Below are 18,512 nucleotides of genomic sequence, written 5' to 3'. Positions count from 1 at the left end.
CAATGAAGAATTAATTTCTCTTAAACGCGTAAATATGAACGCATATGCTTGCTTTGCAACAGCAGTTAATAAAATAATAAATATTTTTATTTATTAAATTACTTTTTTTTGATAGTATAAAAATGAAAAGTAGGTATCAATCATATCAGTAAGTAGTTCTGCAGTTTGCGTCTGAAGCTGCTGGTTTGTTTTTTTGAACATGAACAAGTTTTGTGCTTACTTGAAATTTTTTATGGATTGTCATCAGAGCTACTACTAGCACTGTTTCAATAAATCAATTCAATTAATTTCAACATTTCATAATAAAAATGAATGCAAAAATTGAAATTGTAATTTTGAAACTTTTAACATCGATCACTTTGATTTTTAACTAGGAAAATTTTCCACTTATTATTTATTCTGCATGTAAATTATATCCGTTGACAACTTTTTTTTCAAATTACAATTCAATTATATTCTTGTTGCAAATAATGTGATTTGGGTTATTTGAAAGCAGCATATGACGTGGAATTAAGAAAAGTATGTTTTTTTTCTAGCTAAAACTTTTATCTAATGAAAATGTGATAAACAATTAGCTTAGACCTAGAAGGACAAGTTTGGTATGAGCATTAAGTTTTCACTATTTTCAGTTTGTATTAGTTGATAGTTGATCATGTTTTTTTTCTGATATGCAATCAGTTTTGATATGCGACTTTTGACGTGATGTCAAGTTTTGGTGTGCACTTGAAAATGCCCACGATATGCCTGCCATCACTCGTGTGCATATAATTGAGGCAATTTTCTTTTCAATGACAATAAAAGAGCGCATATTGTGGAGAGGAAAATAAATTTATTATTATTATTATTATTTATTAACATTACATTAATATTTATGTTGTACTGCTGGGCTGTATTATTTATTGAACGCTTGTCCTTTTTTCCGGTTACAATCATGAATGTGCGATGGAATGTATGATTTGTAAAAAAGCATTTCCTTTCATAATTTCTGAAATCCATTAAAATGACCAACTTTCCAAGCTCAAATCGATTTACAACATGATCGATTTATTCGACAGGTTTGCTTTTGTTTGTTTGCTCTCACTTTGCAGCTTGCTTGCTGCTGCAAAATGTGCTCTGTGGGATGTGTAAATTTTCTGTTTGCCCCCCCCCCCCCAGTATTTGTAAAATATCATTGTAAAGAAACTTTAAAATTTTATGTCGTTTACTCTCCGACTTGGTTGTGATGCTTTATGTTTATTATCTTGTTTGACGCGCTTATTCTTCATTCAACTGTGATTCATTAATTTAAGAAAAAAACATATATATATTAAAATTCATCTTCATATCGTGTGCAAAAAAGGTAATTTTTCAAAAAACAATTTGTTTGTGTTTTTTACTTTTTTTCGTGATTCTCATCTTGAGCATCTTTCCAGAGGAAGTGTTGTGTTGAAAAATGAGCAAAACCATTGTACTGTGTAGTATTCTGTTCTGGGCTTTTCACTACGAGAATATATTTGCATTTTGTTGAATTAAGTTTAGTCTTTGGATAATATATCTCTGGGTGAATTTTTTTTTCAAACGTTGACCCATTCGAATTTGAAAAAGGTGAACTTATTGAAAATTTTCCAATCGTCATGCTCCTCCACACGCAGTAGGTAGGTAAGTAGGTGAAAATATCTTTTTTTTTTGTTAAAATTTCAAAAATTGAACTATGCTTCTTTGATAACAAAGAAAAATGCAAGAAATTGATAAAAAGAATGTGAAGATGTTGAGCAAATTGCTCAAGTGTTGAATGTGAAGGGAATTTTTTGTCAATAGCCGTAATTTGTTTATAGTGGAGCATTTTGCCAGTTAGTTAGTTAGTTAAAGTTAGCTTATTCACGCATATCGGATAATCAGATGCTTTTTATGTTTGTGCCAAAAGCAACTTGTCATATCATCGAAAACCGAATTTCAAAGCATGATTATTTATCGTTTGACGTATGACATGCTGCACATATTGCTGTCATTATTTCAACTTATCATATTGATTGCTTTTCTACAGCGGTATGTTAAAAAATTATTTTTCCTTTCTGTTTATTTACAATGTAATTTTCTATAATAATAATAATAATAATTCAAAGCTAATTATTTCAAATTGTTCCATTTAGTCTGTTGAAAGGTTACAATTAATTAAGCAGAAATGAAGTGATCTGTTGTCCATTTGCTTTACTTGCTAATTGCACTTTGAATTGCAATAAAGTTTGTAACAATTAATAGTGCATTCAACAACAGCATTTGCAAATTTCCATTTGATAAACAAGTTTGCAACAAAGCCTTAATAAATTGAAATTTCTATAAATTAAAGCCTAATTATGCAGTTTAAGAATTTTTTTTAAGAATGAATTTTGTCCATTGCAAAAATCAGTGTTATTGAAAGAAAATGTTGCCGCATTGATTAATAGTAGTTGTGATTTTATGTTCTATAACAAAGTGAAGAAAAAGGTATTTATAATCGTACTGTAATCGTTTTAACTTATCACGATAAGTAGCTTTGCTGCACAGCTTAAAAATTTGTAAAATCAGTATACTGTGCACGAATGGAGAGGCAAAAAAAACGATTACTATTTCTACAACAAATCGATCGACATTACGCCGCTGATTGGGCAGTTATTTGAAGCTTAGAAGAAGTAAGCATTGAAAAGCTTTGGAATTTTTTTCTTCGAATATACTCTGAGGATTAACAGTTTGATTAGCATTAGTCTTTTCTTGAAAATAGAAAATAATCAATTTATTAGCCTTTCGAAACTTTTCGATTACCGACAATACTTCTTTCCACAAACGACTGCTACGACAAACATCTGTGCATTACTTGACCATTTGAAAAGCCTTTTTCAACAATAACTATTGTCATTGTTTATCTATTTGATTCATTTGATTTGAAGCAATTTTTGGAAATTTGTTCTTTTCACTTTTACAACGACATTATGAACAAATTTTAAGAGTTGTTTTCAAAAAATGAATACGGTTCATTCATTCAGTTGGTGTAAAATTGAACCGAATAAACCTGTTAAACATTTGGCACGAAATGCTTTGCGGTATTAATAATTGCAATGGAAACTAATTATCTATCAACATTTTATAATTCTATAAGTGTGCTATTGATTGTCAAACAAAGTGAAATTTTCTTATTGTAAGATTTCCATATAACTAGAACAGATATATAATAGCTCCAATGCATCTCTCTTTTAGTGAATGAAATGCACCTTTTAAAGAGATAAAAGCGATGTCCAATTTCATCTTCGTAACTACAGATCCAATAACTGTTGTATTGATTATTATTATTATTATTGTTGTTGTTGTTGTTGTTGTTGGACCACTACAGTAATGTTAGCGGCATTTTGTTTAGTTTCAATTTTGTCAAATGATGATGACCCATTGTGTGATTAGTAGTAAGTAGATTTTGATGAATTAACAGAATTGGAATCTTATTTGGTATTTCATCGATTTAATACAAATAAGTTAATGTGAATAATGACAGATTTAAGGAGAACACCATCAGATAATTTTTCATTTTGGTCAACTGTAACGTTAACTTATTCATCTCAAACGGGGAATAAATAGTTTTTTTGATTGGTCAAACGGTTCAACGGTATTTTTTCATTTGTTCAAACAACCTGGTCAAAATTGTATACTGTTGAAGTTTTGTGCAGTTGTAAAAAATTTTCATTCACATCTTTTCCCACAGTATGATGTTGAGTTTGAAAAATTGATTTCCCAATTTCTCAAACGAGGCCATTGTTGTTTGATGAATCAACCCTGAATTTAACCTGAATTTTCGTTTATTTTTTTTCTTTTCTTTTCTAACTTATCGGTAAACATTTGACACTTCCGCCACGTTGGTATTCGTGGGATGTTGCAAGCGGAAGATGATAATTTTCAAAGTTCACTTTTCCGAATTGTGCAAGTATTCCTATTTTGAATGTTTTCCATTTTCTTGGATCATTGCGTATAATTCGGCAGCAGTAGCTAATGGAAAATTGCTTTTTTCAAATTATTATTATTATTATTTTATACTATTCCATTATTATTATTTCGTTCAAATTCAATTTCATTATCGTTTATTCAGCGTCAGTGTCGATGCTCTTGGAGACGATTTGCCTGCCAGTCCAGTGTATTGAGCTTTTTTGGTTGTTCGAATTTTATTCCAAAATCATTGACATTACCGTGTCGGTTTACTGTAGATACCGATTGATACGGTCGATGAGCTTGATTTGCAGTTTCGAATGATGGAATTGCCATTAATAAAAACCGGTGTACTGGCATCGATGGACCAGTTGGTCGTCACGATTCGTTCATTTCACGTATCACATGTGACATACAGCCAACATGAAAAGCTTCCATCAGCTGGTGGCAGCTTTTCTCTTCTGGTGTCGACTCGTTCGTCGATTAATTTTTATTTCTGGATTGATTTTTTCTTCTTTGTTTCTTCTTCTTCTTCTTCTTTTTTCTGCTCTTTCTACAAGCACACAACAAACGATTGTTTTCAGATTGCTCTGCTTTTTTTTTCTTTGCAATGGTCGTGATTTCAGTTTGCTGCAACAGTTTTTCGTTTTTGTTCAAATTCAATCAAACATAGCCGACGGCGCGGTACAGCTATGCAAATTTCTACAACAACTTTTCCAATTTACCCCCTTTCCCTCCAAAACTGACCGACTGATGAATGAATTGTTGTTTTTGTTCCTATTCTAGACTGTTGAAGTGACCAGAAGAGGAAAGAGCGAGATGTGCGTGACAGTGTTGCAGACTGTTTACATGCTCGGCCTTTTGGTGGCAGTTGGCTTCACCATGGGCGGAATGCTGCTACCGATGTGGGTGGAAAGCAGTGATGACGGTATCGGTTATGCGGTTGGACTATTTTTAAATTGTACCAAATTGGGCGATGAGGTCGATTTCAATCACTGCAGAAAAATTTGGGATGTAAGTGATGCGTAATATGGGGATTTGGTTTAATTGTTCTTATTCTCATTATTATTGTTTCAAGGATTTGACTCTTGCTGAACAACTCGGTGCAGGGGCGATGTTTCTTTCGTGCGCAACTTGTGCAGTGGCGTTCGCTTGGTCTTGCATTGCCTACTACGGGATATGTTGTCGACGATGCATGACCCAACCTTTGCCCTACGTGACGGCGTTGGCTTTCGTGTTGGATCTTACCGGCATTATATGCATCGCACACGATCGAGAAATTGGCCAAATTGAAGATCTCACCAGTGACAAAGAACTCGGACTGTCCATATGGCTTTGCGTAGCTGGAGTTGCTGTGCTTTTATTCGACACTCTCATCGCATCAGGTCTTGCGCTTAGTTCAATTCTGTGTCCATGTTGAATGGGGAAAAGGGATAATAAATCCCACGCCCCCCCCCCTTTTTTTCCCATTTAAGATTTCAATTTAAGTTCCACTTGTTCAATCAAAATTGTTCAATTTGAAACTTTTCACATCTATTATATATTTATTATATCTTCTGCTAACTCTACAAACGACTGCGTACGTCTACGCTGTTTGTACACACATGTATACCGACCGCATCTGTTGCTACAAGAAAAACCACCACGTCCAATATCCATCTATCTATTTATATATCTGTTTTTCTGTTTGTTTGCTTTTATTATTTTTTGCTAGTTTACATTGCCATTTCAATTGTGATGTTTATGTTCTATGTTTTTCTTTTTTTTCATATTTTTCGTATAATAAATACAATATTTGTAAAAAAACGGTGCACTTTTGAAAAACCATTTTTTCCACTGATGATATTGCAGCAGCAAATTCTATTTGCTTTGCTTATAATAATAATGGCGGTTGTAGTGGATTTCAAACTTCATAATGATGTAATTTTGTAAACTGGTTTCTTTAAACTAGCTTCTTTAATATGCTTGAAAGGTTTCTTCTTGGCAACAATCATTCACTATACTCACTTGACTATTTGCAAATCGACTTTTTGTTTTTTTTTCCAATAAAATCAATATATTAAATGAAAAATTTAATTTGAAAATGAATAATAATAATAAATTTTTTCAATTAATTTACTCGTTATCTTTGTAAAAAAAAATCTTATACTGCTTTTCATTATGTAAAACAAACGTGCGTGCAAATCATTTCCATTTTCAAAATGCAAATTTCCCCATCCGAATTCAAATGTTATCATATTCTATTTGCTACAGTCGCACAGATATGTAAATTTTCAAATGGAAAAAGGAAAACAAACGTAAGCAAACAACAAGTGCAACAGATATAACAAGTTAGCAAATGCATGATGCATGCACGCATGTGTTTTATTGCTACTAGATAGACAAGCGTTGTTGAACTTTCAATTTTTGATTAATTTTTTATTTTCTTTTTAATCCTTAATAATGAGACTTTTTCCACAGCTCTTCTTTCAATACAAATGACAAATGGCTAAATTGACTTTTTAAATATTCATTTTGAACTTCAAGTTTTTTCTTTCAATTACAGTACTAATTATCGTCATCATTCAGCAAAAAATTCTCTCCTTCTCCCAGTCATCGATCTTCAACACGCACAATAACAATAGCACTTCATAAATTAAAATAACTAACTTCATGAATAACGAACAACATTCTTTTTCATCTGTTAATTTTTTTTAATACTTCTCACAATAAAATAAAATATTGCATCGCATAAATTTCAATTTTTCAATTAATATATTAATCTAGAATGCATTAGCCAACTTTTCATCATCATAAAAAATTGAACACAAAACTTAACATTTCGATTATAATGAATGCATTCTATTTCACCGTCTTATGCAAAGTACTTACTTACTACGGTTGCGTTTCAATCAATGTGCGGGTAAAATATTAAAGCAGAAAAATAATCAAGTTCATTTTATTCATTAAAAAATTTTTGAAAAACAACAACAAAAACAACAACAATTGGACGACAGTAATGTCAGTTTTATTTTTCAAACTTGATTTCCAATCAAAATTTTTCACTGTGCATACTGTATAATAATATGTTGCACGTTTCTTCCGCAATACCAGCAGACCAGCAAACAGCTTGAGCCCGCACATGAATAAAATCATCACGGAGCGAAATCCCGTTCACTGACCGACGCGCCCTGGTCATTTTGGCTATCGAGCAAACAATCAGCCGGACAGCGCTTTCCGTAAACTTTAGGACGACTGCTGTTGACAAGATCTTCCACTTCGGCGTTGAAGGTGCAGTCGTTGGTGAACTTCAAATCGGTAACTTCGTTGAACAGCTCTCGCACACTGCATACCTGAACCCCACGTTCGGCGAAAAACTACACAAATAAAATATCTACTGACAAAGTACAATCCCAAACAAAGCAACGTCGTTCGCCCTACGTTGTTCACATTACGACAGTCACGTGCCAAATATGAAAAACACTGCGGATTCGACAAATCCGTCGCCTGGGCAACGTCAATTATCCACAGCTTTTCATTCCAATATAATATGTTGAATTCACTCAAATCCGCATGGACCAGACGACAATTTCGAAACATCGATTTCATGATCTAAAAGTATATTAGCGGAGAAGCACATGCGCGCGCGAATGGTTTGCCTTGATAGATGGGAACTACCGATTTCAGTTCGTCATACAATACTTCCCAGGTAGCTAGATCTAATTGAACATCTTTCAGTTTTGGAGCCGAAACTTTCTCATCTCCAATAAATGACATCACAAGAACGTGACTTTGCACAGTGACTGGATCTGGACAAGGTAATCCATTGGTTTTCAATCTATATTCAGAATGATAAAAATCAAACAACAATTTCACATACTTATTATATATATACATTTACCTCTTCAAATTGCGATATTCCTTCTCTGCCCATAGTTTAAGTATTTTTCGTGTGTTTTTGAAACGAAAATCCTCTTGAACGTAATCAATTCGATTTTGAAATTCGTTTAACGCTGTCTTAAAAATTTTAACAGCAAAATTCGAACACTGCTTTTCTTGTATCAGATCGCTGAAATATTGCACGGCAATTTACTTATTACAACATTTAACAACGAACTGAATAATACATATATAAACATTCATCAGTGCAACATCTCGAAAAACCTATACACATACCTTCCGCCTACTGCATGAAAAACAACCGACTCTTTGCCTGTAGCAACTTGACCATCCACTGATTCGAGCAAATTTCCATTAATCATCTTAAATAATATCATTCGAGTGGTAGTATCAACCGCCAATTCCTGAAACAAAACCCCACTGCAACAGACAATAATAAGAAACAATACTATCATTATCAGCAGTATTTCTGTGTATATATTTGCCTATACGTGAAACAATACACACTATACAAAATCGCTTCTAACCAGCTGACAGATACAAGCTAAAAATGTTAAAACATTGAACATTCACCGCCGTTGCTTTTTCTTTATTTTCGTGCACACGGTGTCGTCGTTTAGCCATATTTATACTATGCACTTTCAGCTGATTGAACACACGATTCGACAATTTCAAGTCGATTTTCGCCGCATCGCCAGTGTTGAATTCCGCTGGAAACTGGAACCACAACAACAATATTTATAATCATTCCAAAAAATTATTACTTATTAAACTTACTTGCATGAATTTTGAAACATTTTTACGGCCACAAATCTCTTTGTCATGTTTAGTAACACATCGTCCATTTTGAAATACAACACCTTTGGAACCGAATTCAGGAATTGTGTAACCTTCAAAATGAAATAATCCAAAAACAATTTGTTATCATTAATAAAATCATGTTTGTTTTTACAATCTAATTTATTATTCACGTATTCAAGTTCTTCGTCATCTCTTTCTTCAACAGATTCGTCCGAATCATACTTTTCTCGAGATGGTTTCAATAAATCAAGTGAAATTCCCACTAATATTTAAAAATAACAGCAAACAATTGGTTGGAATTACAAAAAAAACAATGAGAAAATATAATTCTATTTTCACAAACCAACCTTTATCATCTTTGTTGTACTGCTTCTCTTTCAAGCGAAGTGTATGCTCAACTTCCAAATCATAATCTTTCTGCAACAGCTTCGCAATAGTATAGTCGTCAATGCAGTCGTCTCCTTCGCAAAGCTCGGCTTCAACGGCGTCAGCTGCTTTCACATCCGAAGATGACTGTTCCTCTAGTTGAAGCTTTCTTGCTACTTCTTCGTCCATAATTTCGGCAAACGAACATGACGGCTCTTTGCGTTCGCTGATGCCCCACGGATTTCTCTGCATTACTGATATGTTATGATACGCCTGCGAAAAAACCAAATCAAAAAGCACCAGAAAACAACAGAATCTGCATACTAGTCACTATGGCAGTGCATAATTAAAAATTAAAAATAACAAACGTTCACATACTTCCTCAGAAATATAGAAAAACGTGAAGCGCAAGAAAATTTCACTTTTTCAAAATAAATATTGACAACTATTCAAAGTACTGTAGAATAGTACAAATCAAGTTCTATATTTGGATGCTGCTAAACAATCGAGAGTATTTTGGTTAATTTTTAAACGAAATATTTATTATTTGTTTATATATGTCAAACTTTATTTCATCTAAGCACTTTAGACATGATATTGTAAAGTTGGATATTTTTTTATAATAAATAGCGGTGTAGCGGACGTGGACCGAGCTAACAACTCTATTTCTCCAAACAACGAAGCGGAAAAAAGGTGAAGCTACCGTAAGCAGATTTGGACTTGAAAATCAGAGGTAAAGTATAGTAGGGCGTAGGTGTACGTGTGCGTGGTCGTCGGTGTGTGGGTCGAAGAAGCTTGCGGTAACACATCGTCGGCGGTCCTTGCTCGCAGTTGCCAATAAAAACTATACTTACTGACTGTTGTTTGATTGTTATAATGTCATCAAGAAAACGCGAATCGGAAAGAAAGGGAAACCCGCCGGTCAATACCGGCCCGTCGCCGTTTAGCGACGAATGCGCCAATAGCGCGGTGGAGGAATTGAACGAACCTTCCCGAGGGAGCGGCTCGTTACAACGGTAAATGCGATAAATGAATTGTAACAATCGGAAAAGCTACGGTAGGTTGTGGGGAGAAAAGGTTCGTACGTGGTGTTCGGTTGGTGGTCGACCGCAGTGTAATGTATCACGGTGATTGTCGGTAGCACGTTCAAATGAGCACTTTGAGCGATTATGTTGTGTTTATTTCTCTTTATTACCCTGAATGTTTTCGTCGAAGCGCGAAGGAGGTCGCAAGGTCAACACGGTTGGTAGTGACCGGGGACAGTCCTGAAGCAGAGGTGTACCCGCCAGTTTCTACGGGAAATACGTTACAGAATGACAAATGATACTGATTATAGCAACAAACGATAGTGGATAGCAGATATATGCACATATATCTTCATCAGCTCTGCACAATATTTCAGCTGAAACTGTAAGTTAACTGCATTTTTGCAAATAAAGTTTTCATTATCAAGAAGCTGCATGTTTATGTTAATGTTCCTGGTCAATGGGTTGTTTATATCATGTTATAAATAGCAGCTTTGTTTTCTAATTTAAAATTCTTTTCAGATATAAATATTTTACAAATAAAAAATTATTGTTCTTGATATTCTTTAAATTGCATCCGTACTGTAATGTATTCCAAGCGTTTAATAAATTATTGTTTATAATTTAAAGTATAAAACGTTTCTTGTTATTGTATGCATCTTTTATAAATAGCATGTATTTCTTGATTTTCTGTAAAATTTAATGTATGCAATCAAAGTAAAAGTACAGTCGATAGCTGTTGCATTTTATCTGATTGACAAGATATGCACGTGGACGTACTGATTTTTATACACTTAATTTTTATATATTTTTCAATATTTTTCTAATTACATAATGACAAATGTACTTAGATGCGTTATGGAGAACGATGTTGACGAAGAAATTTTCAAACTTTTGGATTGTATGAATGAACAAATCCACCTGAAGCTCATCCTCGAGCGCAAAATGAAAGAGTGTTGGATGGCAATGGCAAAGGCAAGAGAATCAATGGGTTCTTTACTTAATATTAGTGTTGTAAACCTTGACTCCACGAGTACTGTAGATGTAGAAAAGGGTGTTAATTTTATTTTACGACAGTGTGACGATGATTTCAGCAGAAAGCAGATGTTCAAAAAGTTTGGACTGTTTACTCCAATTCATCTGGTTACTGCTCAGAAGCACAGTATTGCAGCAATAAAATTGGTTTGTAATATTGCTTCAAATCAGGCACAACTTGTACAAGATATGGCAAAGTACGCTGAACACGATTTAAAACGACTATAGTTTATTTGTTCAATTTCGAAGACTGTAGTTTTAACATCATTAGTTTGTTATATAGAATAAACCTCAAATTCATGGACTACAGTTCAGTATTGTCCAGGCCAACGATCAGGACGGTTTTTTCTTGAAATCAACGCTATTTTGCGGTTCATATCTTCATTATAAATGGCTTTACAAATTTCATACGAATACTGATTTCTCTGTTGGTAAGGCTTTTCATAATAACGTGTTCTTCTGTAAATTTCAAGTAATTTTTCTTGGCTCAGTTTCCTAAAAAATTTACTTTTCCCATCAAGCTCAATGTCACATTGACAAATTTTTATAAAATAAATACAGTTAATAGAATACTGAAGAATCAGTTGTAAATGTGGATTTTACGTTTTTTTTTTTTGTGAAACGTACTTGTTAAGAATTTTCAGCGCTTCTTCAACATTGTTATCTTTCACCAATACAGTTTTGTTTATAAAACGTTGATGTGCCCTGGTAATTCCACGAAATAATGGATGGCCAAAGGGCTGTCGGAATTTATACATGAGCTCTAAATTCCGCTTCTACTTCTAAAAGCGTGAATTATGTAAATAACAAATTTGCACTGTTCAAAGTAATTCGAAGACTCGACATATTAATGTGATACAGCAGAAATTGTTTGTTCATTTTCTCGATTTTCCTTCGTTAGTACAATGAAAAATATACCCAAATATAAAATTGGAAAGAGGAAAAAACATCTGTTTAATTAAGCAACAGATTATTGCTTGAAAAATAGTCGATAAAAGCGAGATATCAAATTTAAAGTCTTTCCTGTGATTGTGTATATGTGGAGAGCGAGTGTGTTAATATGACGAGAAAGATTCTTTAACAGAATGGCTCCTTCTTTGCCAGCATTGTAGCAAATTTGAAGAAATATGAAAATGTTTGAATTTTTGACCAAATCCACAATTTGGCTTGGATAGCCCGAAACTGCTTCAACTAATTTCGGACGCTTCCATTTCCCAACACCTCTCTTATCGGCATAAGATTCGCTGAGCAGCAGATTTTGCACTAATCGATTATAACGTGGAATCATGTGAAGAGCTTTTATATGCTCATTATCTGTGTAATCGATCACTTGCCCCAGTCCTCTTCGTACAATTTCTCTGTTTACATTTTTCATCATCATAGGCAAAGTTTTCTTTAAACAAAGTAAAATTTCATTTTGTAAAAAAATAATCAGTCATACATACTTACATATTTAACACTAACGTCACAAACTGCAGAATTGTCAATTTCATTCTTGCAAAGCAGTTCAAATTTAATGTAATTATTCGATAAATTATGCCGTAGCCAATTAATACCAGATTCTTCTAAGTTCACAGCAGCCAAATGAATTAACAGTTCTGAATCTTGATTACCTTGAAAAAAAATTATAATAAACAAAACGCAAAGAGTGTCAGTATCATACCGGTGAACGGTAGCTTCACGATAGGAATATGATTAACTACTAGACGACCTTTCCAATCCACATTGCTCACAATGCCCCTTAATCGTATGTGTTTTTTAAAAAATTCATCTGGAATATCATTCACTGTTTTGAAAAATGAAAACTGAAATAACATATTTCGAGTTACTGTGAATGTAGTAAAAAGTAAACATTAACATAAGACAAAGTAGTGAACAAATCATATTGTTCATTTCATCAGATTTAAGTTCGTTTAAATATGCATATTTACTTACTTAAAACGTATTATTTAAAAATTTGAATTCAATTCATTTTTTTGGAAAAGCACCAACTATTAGTGAAAAATATTCTAAAAATACACGTCTCACCAAGCGAATGCTTCGACAAAAAAAATACAGTCCACTTAATCCAATGGATGCAACGATAGTCTAAAATACAATTAAATAACAAGAAGTAGTAATTAAACAAAAAGAAATACTCGAACAACAGCAGGGCCATGTTTGTCAAGTAAAAATGTCCCATTCTTGACAGTTACTGATGTATTATCATCGCAGACTGTAGACATTAATTTAAAAAATTAAATACTATAATTAATTTTTTATTATAAATCTTAACCGTGTAAATGCAGATGAATGGAATACTGTAATTTTAAACAAAATAACAGGTTTTATTTTGATAATATTGTTTGTTTGTCTTATATTAACCTTGATTCTTCAAAAAAAAAATAAAATACTATTTAGAAACAATCTGATTTGATTTTTTAGTCTCAATAAATCTACTGAAAAGGTTTATTAACAGAAACTGAGTTAACAGCACCGGTGTCATTTTTATTACATATAAGTCATTAATATTAAGAGTAACATGCGACAAGAAAATGCAATTTTCCTATTATGCTCAAAAACAATAAATTAAAAGTGAGACCTCGTTTCCATGTGCCGTGTTTAAATTCGGCATGCACGTAAAGTATTTGAATTTTGCAGTTAGTCAAACATGAATTTTTCATACTCTTTGAACTTCGACATTTAAATTCTTCAACATTAAACTACAATACCCAACTAAAAATCTTCTGAAAAAATCCTTCTATAAAACAGTTTTTTTGTTAATTTATCAGTAAAACATACGACTGCGCTTTCTGGCGTTAACACTACTATTGATGTGCATTATAACATAAATCTTCGCTACTGAAAATTGGTAAGTAATTTCTAATGATCAGTGCTTTATTTTAATGTTACAGATAGGCTATGCTAATATCAAACGCCTTGAAATAATGTTAATAAGAAAATTTCATAATTCATAATTATTTTGCATCTTCTGCCGAGAAGACTATTAAATAACTGACCGTGCTATTTCAATTTAAAAAATGCAGTTATCTATTATTATTTTATTATTGTTTAATTAATTAATTTTATTTTATTATTAATGCAAAATTTGAAGTTAATACGATAAATGGCAGTTTTATATCAATTTTTAATAAAGTACATTATTATTGTGGCACTTGCATTTTAATAATGTACTGTAAAGTTCCGTATAACATAAAATTTGTGTAGTGACGTTAAATAAGGAGTGTATTGTAAATGTGAAATTTAATTATAAATATAAAAGTGAAAAATATTTATCGTTTTATGTTTTTATCACAGAAGAAATTGTCGTTTTCGTTGGAAATTCTTCATGGTTCACGCTTTTCCGGTCATAAAATTAGTGAGTCTTCTGGCCCGTCAAGTGAGTAGGCCGATTGCGAATCAACTAAAGAATGGCGCGAAACGGAATTACACTTTTCGCCGCTTTATTTGCCTTCCCATAGCTCAGCGTAAGTCTGTATGCTCGAATGAAGTTTATGAAATTAATATTTTTTAAGTATACCACAGAGTGGAAATCACTAGGAAAATGATAATGATTGGTTTCGGTAAGCCCGTTACAATTCCTGAATTAAATGAAGAAGCTGCAGTCGAACTGGGTGCTGATATACTTGGGGAAATGGTTGTTTATGGAATAGCCGTGTTTGTGGTTGCTTTTGAATATATGAGGTTTTTAATTTTGAAAATTGTTTTTGAGAATTTAAGTAGAATGTAGCACTTTTAAAAATATTTTGATGAAAAATGTGAGTTACATTTAGATCCACTGAAAAAGCTCGGATAAAAGAAGAAGAGCTTCAGCAGCGTTTGGAGAATATTGAATCTAGTTTAAAAGAATTTCGAGCTGACTCGCAAAAGCAGTATGTCGAGTTGCAAGCTTTGCAAAGCCTTACACAATCTTTGCTTTGGAAATCAAAAAAACGTGATGGTTCATGAGAAATTACAAATTTTAGCAGTGACACATTCTCAGTAAGCATAAAATAATGTACAGAAATATGTTCTACATGTAAAGATTTAAAATTTTCAAATTAAGTGGTTATTATCTAAATTTTTGTTGCATTGTTATGTAATTTATTGAGAATTTGATTATTATTCTTTGAGATCTCTGATTATTATTCTTTTATTATTATTTTTTGATATGCATATTTTTACATTTAGAGTAACAGCATGAACATTTCGGGTGGAGTTTTTCAACTGCCTGTGTTCACGGTCTAGTTTTGGTTTCACCGTGCCAGATAAATTTCATACTGGAATGTAGCGTATTTGAAATGATAAAAATGTCTTATTGTATGACTTCTCTATATTTTTATTTTTTAATGCGATTTAATAATCATATAAAAATACGCATAAACGTTTTAGAAGACAGGAAGTTCTTCTGTTGGAAGTTTTAATGATACACATTGCTCAATTCTATATTCTGCTTAATTATGTTAATTGAAAAATTATTATTCAAATGTAATGCATTTGTGACTGAAAGCGTTTTTTATTTTTCTAATGAACGAAATCTACTTTGTTTCTTTTCATTTACGGACGTTAAGTCTGTTTTTCTTGTTTAGCTTTAATCCAAACAGATTTTAATGACAATAGAAAGTATTGTAGCTTTCAGTGGCTTCTGTCTCCGTCATCAACAAGCCTTCATTAAGATAATGCATTCGCTGTTTTTACATGAATTCTGTAACGTTACAAGAAGTATGACAAAAATGCTTTATTGAGTCGTGAATTTCAAGAGGTGCTTCTTATGTATTACATGGACACTGTTTATTTCACATTGCATTACAATATATAGTTAATCATTTAAATCTCAATCCAAAATATTTCGAATTTTAATAGATTTTATTGCGAATAGCAAATTAGCAGTGATTCTTAATATGCTATTAGCAGTTGCTTATGAATATTCTCAAACAATTTCACTTAATGTTAAAGCCGTTAACCTAGAATGTTTCTATGGTGAAATTTGTTGATAGCAGTATATGTAAAATGTTGATAAAAAAATTTTAATAAAAATGGTTGTGCACATTTTCTTAAATAATCAGCAATAATTTATTTGCTTTTCAATTGTTATGCTATTATTGAGAAAAATTTTAATTTAGCATTTTCTGATTATTAATTGCATTTGACGTTAACTGGCTCGTTGACTGGATCTACGAAGCTAAAGTGCTGTAGGCGATGCAACTTTTGTGAAAAGGAATATGCACTGAAGCATTACTTATAATGTAGCTTCGAATTTTGGAAAAAATGGGAATATGTGAAGTAAACGTTTTTAAGGAATTAATGGAGAACACTCGTTGAAGGAACAACTTGAAATTGTTTTCATTCATTGAAGATTGTCATATTTCATAAAATTGTTTTTTAAGAAATTTACTGTTGACTGTATGAATAAACAAAAATCAAGTATTAATATATTTAAATAAGAATTTTTTTTAATTCGTCTAATTTGTTCTTTGTAAAGAAATAATGAAGAAATCAGAAATAAACAGATTATTTGTTTTTATATCATTTTAAGTTTAGAAATGATAATTTAGAAAAAAGTAAAATGAGTCCATAAATCTTTGAAAAATGAACTTTGAGAATTAGAAAATTGTCTGAATACGTAAATTTTGGACGACATCTGTAAATAATGCATAAAGCATTTGAATTGAAAATTACAGTTTAAAACGAGAAGTTTGCAAAGTTCCAGTAAATTGAGCAGTTGCTTTACATTAATAAGTAGATGACGTGTTAGTGAATAAAATATTTCAGATGATAAATAAAGAATTTTTTGAATTTCTATGTTGAAAAATGTCATACTTGTTATTGTAATAATTCTTGACGAGAAATATGGCGAAATCATGACGAGAACACCTGCGCATAGTAGAAGAATACTGTGCCAAGTTTCAAAGCACTGACTTTAAAAGCTTTTTGAAAATCTTTTACCTGTTTCAGAAACAATAACCGGCTTTTAAGCAACCTTTAAAACCGGCTATCAAATGTTAGTGTGCTTGATGAACAACAGACACTTTTGAATTTGCGTTTTTGGCACTTTATGAGCCGCGATTACAATGACAACACAGAAACATACTCCAATTACAAAGAAGGCCCTAGAAGCTACAAAATCTGAAACAGTTGGTGGAAACTGCCCAGCATAACGGTTCACTAACCGTTTGTAGCTCGATTTTGGCCCCCTTTATTGACTGGCTGTTCACTGATAGGCTTTACAGCATTTTAACGCTAATTGGCGAATGGTTTCTGGCATTTTATTAGCTTCACATGTTTGCTCAGTGATTGGATGATTGTTTTTTTATCAATGTTTTTCTGAATATGGGTGCATTATCACTAAATTACCTTACACGGATATAAATGATCACATTTTGCATTTTTTAAAACAAAGGTTTTTTTTAAGACGTGATGAGCTAAAGTGAAAATTTTTTTTAATTTTAGAAAATCTTCAGCGTAACTTTTTCATTGATGGAAATTAATTATGCAGTTTCAAAGCAAGTGCAGTTAAGCCCCATGTTTAACTTCCTTACATTTTCTCAGTCCTTAGGTGTATGTTTTCAAACACAAAATTAATTAATTAATTAATTTTACATTATATGGCAAAGCGTAGTAATATTTCAGATTAGTTTCTTTTTTAAAATGATTTTAAATTTATTTCCATATCTCAATAAAAAATTAAGTTGTTATACCATAGTCAATGACGTTAATAACAAGTCTGTATGATTAATATTTGCATCAATAAATAAATTTATTTATGCAATTCTTTTTATTGGACAAAGTATTTTCATACTGAGAAAGTTGTGGTGCAGTCAGCTAAGTAAAAAGTATTGTTTGAGTGTTTTTTCTTTTAGCGAAAGTCAGCCTTCTCAGGAGTGGCGTATCAGTTTGAAAACAGATTAACGGGAATCTAATTATTTTGAGTAAATATTAACATAGAGCATAGAATGAATTACCATTTACATAATTTAATGGTAGCTGCTCTTCAAGCATTTGCAAACATTAGTGAAATGCATACTGGGAATTACCATTAATCAAAATTATCAGTTGAAAGAAACATTATGCAAATTTTAATCTAAGGTTTCGCGTCTTATTGCTTTCTTTATATGTTTCATCTGAAATAATAGCAGGGAAGCATTGTGCTAGGAATAAATAATACTGCGATTTCATAAGAATGAATGATGATTTGACAAAAAATTATTTTTTGTTTCATTTGATTTTCATCTTCTTAAATTCATTTATCACGTTTGGAAACGGCACAAATGAGAAACAGTTGGCAAAGTTGAGAGAACCTCATACGTTGGTAAGTAGTATTTTTTTTGAACTACTGAGAATGTTGAAAATAGATATCAGTTCCGTAATATAGAAACGTATCTAAATATAGGATTACTGGGAAAGCCAATAATTCTTCGTAATATCAAGTTTTCCTTAATAAGTAATTTCTTGGGAAGCAGTTTTATATTTCACCATAAATTTCAATTTTTTAATTTTTCATAT

At 32.1% G+C, this 18,512-nt stretch overlaps 6 protein-coding genes across 6 annotated transcripts; 4 read left to right on the top strand and 2 right to left on the bottom strand.

The window, feature by feature from the left end:
* Positions 1-1,887: 1,887 nt before the first annotated feature.
* On the top strand, positions 1,888-2,862 carry Tsp_11897 (conserved hypothetical protein). The gene is made up of 4 exons (XM_003372182.1): positions 1,888-1,959; positions 2,359-2,463; positions 2,545-2,627; positions 2,757-2,862. The coding sequence occupies exons 1-4, from the start codon at positions 1,888-1,890 to the stop codon at positions 2,860-2,862; spliced, it is 366 nt and encodes a 121-aa protein (XP_003372230.1).
* A 1,672-nt stretch (positions 2,863-4,534) lies between these two features.
* Positions 4,535-5,344, top strand: Tsp_11896 (conserved hypothetical protein). The gene is made up of 3 exons (XM_003372181.1): positions 4,535-4,549; positions 4,711-4,938; positions 5,003-5,344. The coding sequence occupies exons 1-3, from the start codon at positions 4,535-4,537 to the stop codon at positions 5,342-5,344; spliced, it is 585 nt and encodes a 194-aa protein (XP_003372229.1).
* Positions 5,345-7,149: 1,805 nt separating this feature from the next.
* On the bottom strand, positions 7,150-9,222 carry Tsp_11895 (serine/threonine-protein kinase RIO3). Its single transcript, XM_003372180.1, has 6 exons — positions 8,952-9,222; positions 8,581-8,866; positions 8,080-8,223; positions 7,805-7,972; positions 7,582-7,741; positions 7,150-7,515 (listed from the first exon to the last, which is right to left on the bottom strand). Exons 1-6 carry the CDS (start codon positions 9,220-9,222, stop codon positions 7,150-7,152), a joined length of 1,395 nt encoding a protein of 464 aa, XP_003372228.1.
* Positions 9,223-10,120: 898 nt separating this feature from the next.
* Tsp_11894 (conserved hypothetical protein) lies at positions 10,121-11,258 on the top strand. The gene is made up of 2 exons (XM_003372179.1): positions 10,121-10,275; positions 10,847-11,258. The coding sequence occupies exons 1-2, from the start codon at positions 10,121-10,123 to the stop codon at positions 11,256-11,258; spliced, it is 567 nt and encodes a 188-aa protein (XP_003372227.1).
* An 83-nt stretch (positions 11,259-11,341) lies between these two features.
* Tsp_11893 (putative ribosomal protein S21) lies at positions 11,342-13,851 on the bottom strand. Its single transcript, XM_003372178.1, has 10 exons — positions 13,812-13,851; positions 13,696-13,745; positions 13,395-13,401; positions 13,169-13,245; positions 13,050-13,118; positions 12,694-12,835; positions 12,495-12,643; positions 12,181-12,423; positions 11,658-11,806; positions 11,342-11,489 (listed from the first exon to the last, which is right to left on the bottom strand). The coding sequence occupies exons 1-10, from the start codon at positions 13,849-13,851 to the stop codon at positions 11,342-11,344; spliced, it is 1,074 nt and encodes a 357-aa protein (XP_003372226.1).
* Positions 13,852-14,358: 507 nt separating this feature from the next.
* Tsp_11892 (optic atrophy 3 protein (OPA3)) lies at positions 14,359-14,978 on the top strand. The gene is made up of 3 exons (XM_003372177.1): positions 14,359-14,497; positions 14,546-14,714; positions 14,804-14,978. Exons 1-3 carry the CDS (start codon positions 14,359-14,361, stop codon positions 14,976-14,978), a joined length of 483 nt encoding a protein of 160 aa, XP_003372225.1.
* Positions 14,979-18,512: the final 3,534 nt, after the last annotated feature.

This window comes from Trichinella spiralis (assembly GCF_000181795.1).
Source record: "Trichinella spiralis strain ISS 195 chromosome Unknown Scfld9, whole genome shotgun sequence".
NCBI classification, from domain to species: domain Eukaryota; kingdom Metazoa; phylum Nematoda; class Enoplea; order Trichinellida; family Trichinellidae; genus Trichinella; species Trichinella spiralis.
The sequence above is the reverse complement of the archived record's forward strand: the minus strand, read 5'-3'. Positions and strand labels throughout refer to the sequence as shown.

Excerpts from the sequence above, each read along its gene's own strand:
- Tsp_11897 (XM_003372182.1), top strand. The coding sequence starts at position 1,888 with ATGTTTGTGCCAAAAGCAACTTGTCATATCATCGAAAACCGAATTTCA. Across the intron at positions 1,960-2,358 it reads ATGATTATTTATCGTTTGAC|AATGAATTTTGTCCATTGCA; the intron begins GTATGACATGCT and ends ATTTTTTTTAAG. Across the intron at positions 2,464-2,544 it reads ATAACAAAGTGAAGAAAAAG|TATACTGTGCACGAATGGAG; the intron begins GTATTTATAATC and ends TTGTAAAATCAG.
- Tsp_11896 (XM_003372181.1), top strand. Across the intron at positions 4,939-5,002 it reads ACTGCAGAAAAATTTGGGAT|GATTTGACTCTTGCTGAACA; the intron begins GTAAGTGATGCG and ends TATTGTTTCAAG.
- Tsp_11895 (XM_003372180.1), bottom strand. The coding sequence starts at position 9,222 with ATGCAGAGAAATCCGTGGGGCATCAGCGAACGCAAAGAGCCGTCATGT. Across the intron at positions 8,224-8,580 it reads ATGTTTCAAAATTCATGCAA|TGGGGTTTTGTTTCAGGAAT; the intron begins GTAAGTTTAATA and ends TGTCTGTTGCAG. Across the intron at positions 7,742-7,804 it reads GAATATCGCAATTTGAAGAG|ATTGAAAACCAATGGATTAC; the intron begins GTAAATGTATAT and ends TTCTGAATATAG.
- Tsp_11894 (XM_003372179.1), top strand. The coding sequence starts at position 10,121 with ATGAGCACTTTGAGCGATTATGTTGTGTTTATTTCTCTTTATTACCCT. Across the intron at positions 10,276-10,846 it reads CCAGTTTCTACGGGAAATAC|ATGCGTTATGGAGAACGATG; the intron begins GTTACAGAATGA and ends AAATGTACTTAG.
- Tsp_11893 (XM_003372178.1), bottom strand. The coding sequence starts at position 13,851 with ATGCACATCAATAGTAGTGTTAACGCCAGAAAGCGCAGTC. Across the intron at positions 13,746-13,811 it reads TAACGCCAGAAAGCGCAGTC|TTGGGTATTGTAGTTTAATG; the intron begins GTATGTTTTACT and ends GAAGATTTTTAG. Across the intron at positions 11,807-12,180 it reads CAAGCCAAATTGTGGATTTG|AAGCGGAATTTAGAGCTCAT; the intron begins GTCAAAAATTCA and ends TTTTAGAAGTAG.
- Tsp_11892 (XM_003372177.1), top strand. The coding sequence starts at position 14,359 with ATGGTTCACGCTTTTCCGGTCATAAAATTAGTGAGTCTTCTGGCCCGT. Across the intron at positions 14,498-14,545 it reads TTGCCTTCCCATAGCTCAGC|TATACCACAGAGTGGAAATC; the intron begins GTAAGTCTGTAT and ends ATATTTTTTAAG. Across the intron at positions 14,715-14,803 it reads GTTGCTTTTGAATATATGAG|ATCCACTGAAAAAGCTCGGA; the intron begins GTTTTTAATTTT and ends AGTTACATTTAG.